Genomic DNA, 14,398 nt, shown 5'->3' with positions numbered 1-14,398 from the left:
TAGTGATTCATTTCATGTAATTTCATTGAAGAAATGAACTTGTAGCTAATTTCATAACCATGAAAATAGGTATGGATTAGTTATGAGTATAGTTGATTCACAACGAAAGTAGGTTTCACATGTTTAAGGAAATTACACCATAACTAGCCTAGATGTAGTACTTAATGATCCAAATATAGCACTTGCATGAGTAGTTAGGGATACCACAACCTAAGGAGCTTTCATTTGCTATTTTATTGCATAATTTCAGTAGGTTTTAATTTGTTATAATTCATTAATAGTCTAAATAATAGAGAAGCTTTAGTAATACCGGTAATTGTTCACTCTTCCCTGTGGGATCGACCCGATATATACCCTAAACTACTAGTTGATCTGTATACTTGCAGTGAACGGGTGTAATTCGGTTTTTTTTTAACTTGTACGTATGTAAAATACCCGTCAAAAACCTATAAAAAAAACATGAAATTTCCGCACTTAAGTCCATAGAAATGTGAGTTTTCTCACTTAACCACAAAATGCAAAACTTAACTTAAAATCTAGTTATTCAACTTCAACTTAAATGAAAATACACTAAAATGCACATAAATAACCACTTACAAATATGCAAATCAAGCACTTATCATTTACCTTGCTTTGACTCTATCATATATGCATCTTGTATCTTTATAATCATTCTTCCACTATTCTTGTAATTCATCATTACCAATCACTCTGGAAAGAATAAAATGTAAAGGCTACACATCTACGAATAAAAAAATTGTGATTTTCGGTGTTCATTTTTGACTAATACTCTATTTTTTTATTCAGGCCAATATAGTATAAATAGTATCTAATATTGGTTGAAACTTTCTTTTGGTGGTCCTCTGTTTCCTTTTGGTATAGTGTTTACTTAATTGTAATTTTAAGTCATATATATCGTACACAAATGCAACGAAACTCTATACTAGCAGAAAGAGGTAAAAGTTGATTTGTCATGGAAGATTTGTCTAAATGTAATTGAAGGGGTCAGGAACTAAGTAAGTTATATATGTTGGTGGTAAAGTAACAATTATTGTTAAAAGATTATTGTCCTACATAATTTTCATAACAATTTTTTTAGGTGTGGAGGGGCTTTTCTTTCTCGGCCCCGCTTGGTACGTCCTTGTCCGACTGAGATTACTTCAAAAGAAATATTTCTGGTCTGAAAATGAGAAGTTTCATTTTGTTGCATACATAAATCATTATACACTGTCATTAAAAAAAAATTTTTTGATATGCTACCAAGTCTAAATGTACGGTAGTCTTTATTTTTCATATTTTTATTTTACATATGATGTGCATCCAACTTGCTTTATGTAAAATAATCTTTTACTTAGTTTAAGAAAATGTAATCCTTCTCCTATTTAACCACCACAACTAATAAAAGGTGACAAAAGCCCTTTTCATCTATTTTTTCTTAACATGGTTAAGAACTTCTGTTTTATTGAGCATTAAACTAAAAGTGCAATTCGCCATTTAGATGGTCAAGATGGATAATGGTTTGGCCACAGAATGGTTAGTTAAGTCCTTATAAAACGGGAAGAATGGAGTACCATGTTATCAGGAAAGTCAACTTTTGAGCTCTTCATCAAATTTACTGGTGAATCGTAGATAAACATATGTGGATTGGATGGAGCATCATATTATCAGGAAAGTCAACGTTTGAGCTTTTTATTATTTTTACAGTAGATGAAATTCTTGACTATCAACTTTGAATGATATATTTGCTGAGTATACCATTCTATACAAACCTATTTTGATAGGTGACCACCCATTGGCATTTAATTCTCTCTTAAAACTTTTTATGCTCTACCTAACTCTTAGAAATGTAATCCTATTTCATTCAAACCATTTATACGCACAAAAATCAAAAGCCAAGATTGATTTAGCTATTAAGTGTAAGTTAACCTTATTAAAGTGATTGAAGTTCAAAGGTGCAAAGTGGATTTAATTCTTTTTTTCAGAACCTTGTCAAATGTGTTTCATTGCTTTTTATTTCTTTTTAGGCAAAAGTGTTTCAAGACTTCAAGGTTTTTCATTATTCCACTATATAACAAAAGAAATTCTTGACTATGAACTTTGACTGATATATCTACCGTGTATACCACACCATTCTACACAAACCTACTGTGATAAGTGGCCACCCATTGAGGTTTAATTCTCTTTTAAAACCTTTTAATCTCTACCTGACTCTTTGAAATGCAATCCTATTTCATTTAAACCATTCTTCTATAGAAAAATCAAAAGTCAAGTTCGATTTATCTGCTGAGTATAAGTTTGGAATCCTGTTAAAGTGGTACAAATTCAAAGATGCAAAGTTGAGTTAATCATTTTCCAGAACCTTGTAAACTGTATTTCATTTTTTTTGGGGTAAATGTGTTTCAGGTTTTCAAGGTTTTCCATTATTACACTATATAGCAAAAGAAATTAGGAATGGCAGTAGGGCGGGGGGAATTTCCCTTGCCCCTCAGTCCTCCTACCCGTCCCCGCTACCCCCACGGAAGCACCCGTCGGGCCAATAAAAATTTGTTATATAATTTCATTGTAGTCAAATTTGAGCAAAGAATCAAATACTTAAATGCCAACACATGACCAAGTCATTATCCATTGTAATTTCATAATTGAAACCCATAAAAAACAATTAAACAAAAGTTATTTGAATACAATCCAACATGATGAAACAAATATAACTAAAATAGTCAAGTTTTCGCTTTTGAGAAAACTACAATCATTAAGTCATTATTGTGTTTTTTTTTCTGAGAAAAAAGTGTTATTGTGTTAAGTGTAATTACGAATTTAGTATAATTGTATTAGTAGATTTAATATAACTAATTAATAATTTCTATTAGTAGACATGTACTATTATTAGTATTTGATAATATCAACTATATTACAAATACTAATCATTTATATTACAAATACTAATATGCATTATATAATATTTATAACTAATAATATCATTATTATATATTTGTAACAAATTAAATTAAATATTATATATGAATATATACATATATAGATTTAATTTTTTTAATGGGTGGTGAGGCGGGGGTTTACTCCCTTGCCCCCTGCCCCATTTTTTAACGGCGGAAAAAATCCCCTCCCCGGCCCATTAGCCCGTGATCATCCGACCTAGTTGCCATCCCTAAAAGAAATTCTTGGCTATCAACTTTGAATGATATATCTACTGAGTATATCGCACCATTCTACTCAAACCTATTGTGATAGGTGGCCACCCATTGATTTTTAATTCTCTCTTAAAACTTTTTATGCTCTACCTAACTCTCAGAAATGTAATCTCATTTCATTTAAACCATTTATATGCAGAAAAATCAAAAGTCGACATTGATTTATCTGCTAAGCACAAGTTCGGAACCTTGTTAAAGTGGTACAAGTTTGAAAATGCAAAGTGGAGTTAATCCTTTTCCAGAACCTTATTAAATGTGTTTCATTTTTGTTAGGTAAATGTGTTTCATGTTAACAAGGTTTTCCATTATCCCATTATATATGAAAAGAAATTCTTGGCTATGAACTATGAATGTATATATGCTGATTACACCACACCATTCTACACAAACCTATTGTGATAGATGGCCACCCATTGATGTTTAATTGTCTTTTAAAACTTTTTGTGCTATACCTAACTCCTTGACTCCATCCTATAAATATGGTCATTGAACAAATTATCTTCACCATCTAACTAATTTGTTTCTTCCTTCTTTGTTTTTCAGCAAGCCTTTCAACATACAAAATGGCAAAAGGTTCAGCTTTAACATCCATCCAAATTTCCCTTTTGCTATTAGTAGCAATCTTTGTTTGTTCAGAAGCTAATCATCGTGACCGTGATTATTGCTGCGGTGGAAAGGAAACAAAGATTACTGTGTACCTTCAACTGTTTTCAGGCGGACCAAATGCCACCACTGTCGCAGTTGCCGGCGCCCCTGGTAGGCCGAGAACTCCCACCGAATTTGGAACCATTTATGTTAATGATTCTCCCTTTACAGAAAGCATCAGCATCAATTCTCCAACTGTTGGTCGAAGCCAAGGCCTTTATGTAGCTTCATCCCGTGATGGACTTTACTCATTTGACCCATTTTCCTTCATGTTCACCGACGGACAATACAACGGTAGCACTTTGGAATTCCAAGGACTAGGATATAGCATACAAAATACTTCGGTGACTGAATTTTCAGTACTTTCTGGCACCAAAATATTTAGGTATGTTCGTGGATATGCAACCTTTCTGGCAGTTCGACAAATACCAGCAAGGAATTATACGGTTACAATGGCCAATATTACCATAAGGCGATGCTGAGGAGGATGGGAAGTTTGAATAATAAAGTGAAAACCAATAATTAAGAAAGCCAATAACAGATATTTAGTTTTATTTCAGACCATATACGTACGTGGTGGTCTCTGTTTCTTTATGTACTTCTGGTTCATTCGACTATCTTAATAAGAACTCCATCCGGGAGGATGGGAAAAAATAAATAATAAAAGTGTTAAAATATGTCTTTGACATCCATGTGAAATCATTTATGGTGCTGTCAAATTTTGAGAGCTACATGGACATTTTTTTTTTTACCTCTTGAGCATCCTAGCATATAGCCCAACTATTGAGTTGTATGTTTTATTAGTCAAATTCGTAGCAGCCATTTCCATTCAAATACTATTCGTTCGAAGGCTTTCACATGGAAGAATTTCTCCTATGAATAGAGGGTTTGGCAAGGCAGTTGGTGTGGCACTTCTTTTTACGTCTAACCTCTTCTCATTTTGAGTTTGCGTTTTTTTGTTTTCCATTCACACTGTTGCTTTTCCTCTAGCATTAAATGCTGATTGTCCTTTCAAACAACCCTAGTTTTGTTTGGATTTTGATATGAAAAAAAAAATCACACAAGTTTACTTTAATCATCTATTTTATTCTGCGGAACTCTAACCCAATGATGCTGCTCATGTATTGCCAAACAAAAACAGCATAATCATCTTTCATTGCCAACACACAAGCTGGGACATTAAAGTTGAAGATAATTTTCGAAGCTTTGGTTGGAAAAAAATGCTACGATACCATGTTATTAGTCCATGCTATATTCTCATAATTTCTCATTTATGAATGAACGAATATCGGATGCACATTTTTTATGATGAACTTGTAAAAGTTCTTGCAAGATAAAATAATAACCATAAAAATTACACTTTTACTGTTCAATACTATACTCATATTCTGCTACTTCAGCACATATATGCTATATTTTTATTAACATTAAACTACATTTTATACAGTAACCTACCAACAATTCTCTCCAATTATCCTAATTTAATAAAAAATAACTAGCTCACAATTATTTTACATATTATAAAATTATTTCCAACATCAATACTTACAAAGCAAACTTTACAAAATATTTTCAGACAAACATACTATTAACACGGGTCACATATGCTCACCCTGTGCGTAGCGCAGCCTCAGACTAGTAGAAATTATATTGAAAGTCAACTAGCAATATAAATTATTGCTTCAAGTCTATTTGCTTTAAAACATTAATCATTTACGCATACATTAAGAGATCATATAATTCTTTCTGGCTGCGTTTTGATTTTAAAAGCATGGCTTTGACCTTTCTGTTCTTAATTGTTGCTTGGTTCCTTTAAATATTCTCTTTTACATCATTTGTTCTCGGATCAGCATCTAGAAACTTGGATAGTGAAAGTTATATTGTACCAATGAAGTACAAAGTCCTCAATCAGGCAGTCTTCAAGATATCAGTGTTGAGTCGTTCACGTATTGATCAGTGTTGATTGTTCAAAGTAATATTTAACAATTCATCCTTTCTTTCTTCTCGTAATCCTCACCTTTAAAGGTTTGCGGAGTTGAAGACGGTGACGTACTAATTAATCAACTGCAAAGTCCAAAGGATTTGACTAACGGTTACATACTCTCGTTATAAGTGTTTATATTTTTACAAGACTATAATTAATTCGGGAAAGCCTCGAAATGCTAGGATTGTAGTAACGGTAAATATATGTATTCATATAATAAGTTATGTGTAATTTAAATATACTAACGAGTTACTACTAGGCACCCATTAGAAAATCAAAGTTCAAATAATAGAAAATAATTTGTTTTTTCATTATCGAATCAAATAAGGATTTAGCCTAACATTTAGGACAAATAGTGGATAACATTTAGGACAAACCACAATAACAAAAAAGAAATTTTATCTAATGATACAATATTTTATATTCATTCTCAAGTTAAATAGAGATTTAGCATGAAGAAATTACTGAAGTAAAGAATTGATTTTAAAAGGTAGGATATGGGGTGTAGCTGATTGGTGAAAAAATCAAGCTTTACTTTTGCTTATGGTGTTAGTTACTAACTACTAGGATTAGATTCCGGAGGTTGAATTTGATAAAGTTTTTGTACTTACGCCCTGTTTGATAACCCAATTCAACATTTAAATTTAATAGATTCAGATTTTAACATATTTAAATGCACTTAATAACTAAAAATTGAACATCTGAATTAATTAATATTAAACAAAACTTGCTTCCAAAAATAGATGATAAACTATTTACTTATCACTTATTATGATATATATTCAAATGTATCAAATTTAATACTTAATAATTCAGTAACTTAATGGATTCAAACTTTGGTTCTCAATTTTTAGTTTTCAGCCTTCAGTTTTATCAAACACACTCTTAGAATCTGATCAATTAGAAGTACCACGCTTTTCTAAGATAATTGCCGATTAAAACTGCTAATTTACTGGTTTCCCTAGTTAGGCTCATAATGAAAATGAAAATGGCAGAAGAAAAATTTTGAAGTACCATAGTACAACTACTAGCATGACTATCAATAATCTCCATGTAATTAGTTGAAACATAGGAAAAAATACAGAGAAGATAGCACTTATGAACAATTTTAATAACCAGGAAAAAAATATTCATTTTTCTTTTTTGTCAATTTAATAATGGTTTGACCGGTTCAAGATTTTCGCTTATTTGCTAAATTAATCGCTCTGAACTAACAACCAGAGAGTAAATTGACTCTTTCAGGTACCAATGGTTGCTTGATTTAGAAATCAATACTAAATATAATTCTCTTTCTTGCTTCTTTTGGCTTTTGATATCTAAAAAATGAAAACCTAGATAGCTGAAATTGATATTGTCTGCCAAAACCGAAGTGATTGGTTGTATTTATTAGCACTAGGAATGGCATTTCTCCTCAAAATTGATACCTTTTTATTTAACGTTTGTTACCTACATTATTCATTGGATGTCATTTGCGGACATGATTTCGAAAAGTCCAATTTAAACTGCATTATTGACTCAATCGAATATTAGAATAGGCAAGGAGCCCCGCACCTAAAACACAGTGGGAAGACTTCAGCTTTTTAGTCTCCCATCTCAACTTCGAAGCTTTTTAGTCTTCTGACATTTTCTTACGAAAGTAAAAATTCGGCAAATAAATCTAAATTCCCGAGCAATCTTCAAAAGTCGGCAACTTTTGAAGACGTCCAGAGGACTTATCTATCCAAACCCATCCCCCCAAGACCGATGTGGGATTCAAAAGCTTTTTAGTCGATCTTCAGCCTTTTAGCTTTTCAGACTTCCATCTCAACCTTTTCCATCAATTTGACCAAGATGTCATTAGTCTTCTCAACGTCCTTTCCTATCAATTCTTATTTCTTAGTTTTCCTTGTGAACAACTACCAATTCCATGTGTTTAGTCAACTTAGCTTAATAATAATAAAGATTAAAAAACTCCGCTTTAACTATGAATCTGTCTAACGAGTGCATAAGAACACAATAATGCTGTAGTAATTTTCAAATAAAAATTTTAGATAAAAATTTCAATTTTTGCTTTGTTTGCATCATACACACAATTTCCAATACCTATCTCACATACATCACATCACAAAAAATGCTATATTAATTTTTTCAAATAAATATTTCAAATAACTTCCTATTCAAACAAAAATTTGAGTGGACCTGCAAATGTTTATTTGGGGCGAATAAGGGCACAAAGAGCATTATCTGTTATACCAAGTGCTGTAGAAATAAAAGCGTGTTAGAAAATTTTGAACGTCTTAAGCAAGATAGTAAAATTTTTTTATTCATATAATCTTAAACTCTCAAAATTTCACCATTGAATAAGGGTTATAGCACGTAGTAATTAATAGCAACTCTTGCCTTTGGCAGATATGTAATTTTGCCTCTCATTGACATCTGCCCTAGTTTTTTAAATGAAAAGGAAGACGAGACTAGAACCTTTTGAACCTTAACTATCGGTTTTTTTTTTTGCCCCATCAGAGGAAGGGGTGGAACGTAAGAAGCGGGGAAAAGGTATGAGAATTAAAATCCAAGACCTCTAATTCTTGAAATCTGAACTTGTTAGGTTAATTTTAGAGAAAATCGTTCAAAACGTCCTTTACATTTTACAAAATGACTTTTTTTGTCCCTCACTTTTAAAAGTATAATTTTATATCCCTTCCAAATTCACATTGACCAAATTTGATCTCTACGTAGGTTTCCGACTAGTTTTTGGCCAGAATCCACCACATGACTTGCATGTGATCATTTTTTGAGGGCAAAATTTTAAATCAAATTTTTCCATAATTTGATTCATTGTCTCTCACATTTCACAAAATGAATTTTTTCGTCCCTAACATTTTACAAAATGAATTGTTTCGTTCCTCATATTTCAAAAAATGAATTTTTCCATCCCTCACATTTTTCAAAATGAATTTTTTTCATCCCTCATTGATCATGTGTACGAATAGCTTTTTTCTATAAACCCACGTATATGTCTATTTGATTTTACCTGAACAGTATGAATAACATGTAATTTATTTCTATTGGATTTCATCTAAACATGCTAATTATAGCTATACACATGCTATTCAATAGATGTATATAGGGGTTTAAAACTAATAATTTTGTTTGAAACCCACGTATATATTTATATGATTTCATCATTTGAACCTATTCAATATTTGTGACCTTTCTCTTTTGGTGATAATTTATTTATTGAGTTGTATAATAAGGTCATCTAATTAATAGGTTCTAACTCGAATTCTATAATTGTGCTAACAAATTTCAGTTTAAATCTGAAATTTCTACTCGACATTTTTAAGACCAACAGTTGAATTACTTGCCTTGTGATTGTCTTAATTTGAAAGTGCCAATCACTTATTTCTTTTTGTCATGCTTTTCTTTTGTTTACTTTTTCTATCCAAATTTAATTCGATATAAACACTCGATAATATTTAGGATTAAATGTCATCTTTATTTTCAAATTTCGAGTAAAAGAAAATGAATATAAGTGAAAAACTAACATTTTTTTTAAACACATGTATATATCTATTTGATTTCACTTGAGCAGTACGAATAGTATGTAATATATCTCTATTTGATTTCATCTGCTATTCGTACTGTTCAAGTGAAATCAAATAGATATATACATGGATTTAAGAAAAATTTTGCACACACATGATCAATAAAAGATGAAAAAATTCATTTTAAAAAATGTGAATGATGAAAAAATTCATTTTGTGAAATGTAAGGGAAAATTTTTATTTTATGAAATGTGAGAGATTATGAATCAAATTATATAAAATTTCATTTGACAATTTTGCCCTTAAAATATGATCACGTGCAAGGCACGTGGTGAATTCCGACCAAAAACTAGTCGGAAACCTAAGTAGGGACCAAATTTGACCAATATGAATTTGTAACGGACGTAAAATTATATTTTTAAAAGTGAGGGACGAAAAAAGTTATTTTGCAAAATGTGAGGGACGTTTTGAACAATTCTCCCTTAATTTTAAATTCATATCAAACATAATTTGTCAATAGAGGCATACCGTTTTGCATTAGATACAAAAATTAAAATGTTCTATTTGCAGTTTAATTATCCTTTGTTTCTGCATAATTTGGTAATTGACTTGATAGATTCAAGATGTTGGCTACTTTGCTTTAACACGTTGAATTTTGTAGAAGTAAAAAATTAACCAAAAAATTATACGATATATATTTGATAAAAACTCATATATATATATATATATATATATATATATATATATATATATGGGGAGATAACTTACACACATACAAGTATGTGTAGGAGAAAGAGGAATAAATATCAACAATATATCGTTAATTATATATAATAACAAGACTCTCAAATTTCACTCTTTTCAACTAACCATAATAATAGGACTTCTTATTTATAGACTAGATAACTTGTTACACATAATAACTAGACTCTTAAATTTTACTCTTTTCAACTAATCATAATAGTAGGACTCTTTATTTATAGATTAGATGATTTGGTAAACAAGTTTTACAACTGCAAACTACTATAACTTGACTTCAACAAAATTACTAAAAACTTGATTTGACTAAAACACTACCAAATAACAATATAGAAACTTATATTTTTTTAGGCTTGATTTAGTATGCCAATATTGCTTTCCTTAAATCAAGCTCTCTATTGAATTACGTTCATTGCAATCACGAACAACAATCTCCTTTGTAAATTTTGTTAACATCAATTTGAATTCTTCATCTTCAAAGGTTTTTTTTGCTGCAATACTCCACACTCCTAGACAAATTTATCTGATCGCTCGATTTATTTTGACTCATTAAAATAATCCATGTTTCCGGATAGACTGTTCTCATCGCACAATTTGATATCAACCTATTAACAATGCACTTTGTGATTTTAATAATCACAACTCAACGGACAGGATTCTGCAATCTCTGTTTTTCCACCCATAATCAATCTGAAAATTCTCTTAAACCAATATTGTAGCCCAATCTTCACCAACTGGATACTCCATGATCAATCTTGTGGTCTAACTCAATCAACTGAGTGTATTTCTTGAGTGTATTTCTTCCTTTGGTCCTTCATGTCACATGATTTCCACATTAAATCATCAGCAATCATGCAAGCATCTCCTCACTTCCCTTCAATTGATGATTGAATTATCAAAACCTATAAAAAAAACATGAAATTTCCGCACTTAAGTCCATAGAAATGTGAGTTTTCTCACTTAACCACAAAATGCAAAACTTAACTAAAAATCTAGTTATTCAACTTCAACTTAAATGAAAATACACTAAAATGCACATAAATAACCACTTACAAATATGCAAATCAAGCACTTATCATTTACCTTGCTTTGACTCTATCATATATGCATCTTGTATCTTTATAATCATTCTTCCACTATTCTTGTAATTCATCATTACCAATCACTCTGGAAAGAATAAAATGTAAAGGCTACACATCTACGAATAAAAAAATTGTGATTTTCGGTGTTCATTTTTGACTAATACTCTATTTTTTTATTCAGGCCAATATAGTATAAATAGTATCTAATATTGGTTGAAACTTTCTTTTGGTGGTCCTCTGTTTCCTTTTGGTATAGTGTTTACTTAATTGTAATTTTAAGTCATATATATCGTACACAAATGCAACGAAACTCTATACTAGCAGAAAGAGGTAAAAGTTGATTTGTCATGGAAGATTTGTCTAAATGTAATTGAAGGGGTCAGGAACTAAGTAAGTTATATATGTTGGTGGTAAAGTAACAATTATTGTTAAAAGATTATTGTCCTACTTAATTTTCATAACAATTTTTTTAGGTGTGGAGGGGCTTTTCTTTCTCGGCCCCGCTTGGTACGTCCTTGTCCGACTGAGATTACTTCAAAAGAAATATTTCTGGTCTGAAAATGAGAAGTTTCATTTTGTTGCATACATAAATCATTATACACTGTCATTAAAAAATTTTTTTTTGATATGCTACCAAGTCTAAATGTACGGTAGTCTTTATTTTTCATATTTTTATTTTACATATGATGTGCATCCAACTTGCTTTATGTAAAATAATCTTTTACTTAGTTTAAGAAAATGTAATCCTTCTCCTATTTAACCACCACAACTAATAAAAGGTGACAAAAGCCCTTTTCATCTATTTTTTCTTAACATGGTTAAGAACTTCTGTTTTATTGAGCATTAAACTAAAAGTGCAATTCGCCATTTAGATGGTCAAGATGGATAATGGTTTGGCCACAGAATGGTTAGTTAAGTCCTTATAAAACGGGAAGAATGGAGTACCATGTTATCAGGAAAGTCAACTTTTGAGCTCTTCATCAAATTTACTGCTGAATCGTAGATAAACATATGTGGATTGGATGGAGCATCATATTATCAGGAAAGTCAACGTTTGAGCTTTTTATTATTTTTACAGTAGATGAAATTCTTGACTATCAACTTTGAATGATATATTTGCTGAGTATACCATTCTATACAAACCTATTTTGATAGGTGACCACCCATTGGCATTTAATTCTCTCTTAAAACTTTTTATGCTCTACCTAACTCTTAGAAATGTAATCCTATTTCATTCAAACCATTTATACGCACAAAAATCAAAAGCCAAGATTGATTTAGCTATTAAGTGTAAGTTAACCTTATTAAAGTGATAGAAGTTCAAAGGTGCAAAGTGGATTTAATTCTTTTTTTCAGAACCTTGTCAAACGTGTTTCATTGCTTTTTATTTCTTTTTAGGCAAAAGTGTTTCAAGACTTCAAGGTTTTTCATTATTCCACTATATAACAAAAGAAATTCTTGACTATGAACTTTGAATGATATATCTACCGTGTATACTGTGAGAACCCGAAATTTTCTCATTTTTTTTTCTAGGGTTTTATTTATTTAATGGCTTGTTTTCTGCTTTTTCTTTAGTAGGGAAATTTTCTAGATATTTTTAATGAGCAGATATAGTTTTTGGATGATTTTTCTAGTATCGAATAGGTTTTGGAAAATTAAGAGTGTATACCGGACGTGGGACCCACTAGTGCGAAAAGTTCGGAAAATTTCGGCCAACTAGGTTAAGTTTTGAATATTGGAATTAATTTACCGGGTGTTAAGAGATAAGTAGAGGGTGCTAAGTGGATTGGTATAAGAGAGACAAGGTAGGTAAGTATTTATTAAAAGGTGACAAGTGTCACCATAGGAGTGGTTTGACCTTTTTGAACACTATTCACCCTTTTACCAATTTGGTTAAAATAGCTTAAAAATTACCCAAAAATCATCAAAAAATCCTCCATGGTGGCCGGCCCTCTCATTCTCTCTTTCTCTCTCTCTTACTCTAAGCACAAGGAAGAAAACTCTTCAAGTTTGTTCCAAATCATCAAAACCAACCATCCAACCTTGATTTTGCTCCATAAAACCACTTAAGGAGGTGTTGGTGAGTTGTTGTGTGAAGTTATTTGAAAAGTTAAGGTGTCCAATAGCTCTCTCTCTCTTGTTTTAAGGTAAGTTGTGAAGAACCACCCTCCTCCCTTAATTGATGCTTAAATCATGCTTAGTGGTAGTATGAGATGCAAGTTTATGGGTTATTTCTTGATTTGTGGTTGAAGTGATGAAGTTTTATTATTTTTGGAGATTTTTTTCTGTTTTAATATGAGCATGATTGTGTGGCTATCTATGATGATTAGAAATGGTATATAATGACTCTAGGAGGTGGAAAAAATGATTAATTGCAACCAATTTCTGGTTTGGAAGAAATTTCAGAAAATTAGGGTTCTTGAGGGAGCATTCTGCCCGAATTTTTAGCTCCTAGTTAGAGGCCGAATTGGCCTTGGTTTAAAACATGAAAGTTGTAGGGAATGACATTTTAGAGGTGCCTACAAAATTTCAGGTCAATCGGAGTAGTGTAGAATGAGAAAAGTCGAAATTACTATTGCTGTTCTGGTTTTACCCGAATGTAAGAATTGCGCCTGTAATTGGTTGTTTTGGCTGGAATTGCTTCCTAATTGGTTGTTGAGGCCTTATGATGAAATTTATCCCTGTTTCTTAGCTTTCAGATGGTTTTGGAATTTCTGGATTTGGGCTTAATTAGGCTGAGTTATGCTGTTTGCAGCAGAATGCGTTTTGTGAATCTGTTTTTCCGGTTCTGGTATAGTATCTTGCATTTTTGACCTTGTTACACTCAAAACTGGACAAAATTGCCTTCTGAAACATTGTATCCCTGTCTCTTAGCTTCGAAACGGTGGGTCTTACACCCCCATCCGATAATTGTAGTGCCGTTGGTGCTAAAACCGCATAATGACGTCAAAAACTGTTTTTTTAATTGAAGTCCAATTGCATTTCCGGATTTTTCTGATTTCCTCTAATGCTTATGTATGCGTATGGAACCCTATTTTGGGAGTATTTGGCATTGGTTTATGACTCGTTATCGAGTCTCATTGTACTTGTTTGCATGTTTTAGGGCGTGACGGTAATTAAAGACGCCTTTTGGGCAGAAGTTCACGATATTCCACTTGCTTGCTATGTGAGTATACTACTCACTTGTTTGTTTACAAT

At 31.6% G+C, this 14,398-nt stretch overlaps 1 protein-coding gene across 1 annotated transcript; it reads left to right on the top strand.

The window, feature by feature from the left end:
* The first annotated feature begins 3,769 nt into the window (after positions 1 to 3,769).
* Positions 3,770 to 4,333, top strand: LOC113722769 (dirigent protein 11-like). Its single transcript, XM_027246007.1, has one exon. It carries the CDS (start codon positions 3,770 to 3,772, stop codon positions 4,331 to 4,333), a length of 564 nt encoding a protein of 187 aa, XP_027101808.1.
* Positions 4,334 to 14,398: the final 10,065 nt, after the last annotated feature.

The sequence above is a fragment of the Coffea arabica genome, chromosome 5e (genome assembly GCF_036785885.1).
Source record: "Coffea arabica cultivar ET-39 chromosome 5e, Coffea Arabica ET-39 HiFi, whole genome shotgun sequence".
Lineage (NCBI taxonomy): Eukaryota > Viridiplantae > Streptophyta > Magnoliopsida > Gentianales > Rubiaceae > Coffea > Coffea arabica.
The sequence above is the reverse complement of the archived record's forward strand: the minus strand, read 5'-3'. Positions and strand labels throughout refer to the sequence as shown.

What these genes read in the sequence shown, in the direction of transcription:
- LOC113722769 (XM_027246007.1), top strand. Translation starts at nt 3,770, where the DNA reads ATGGCAAAAGGTTCAGCTTTAACATCCATCCAAATTTCCCTTTTGCTA.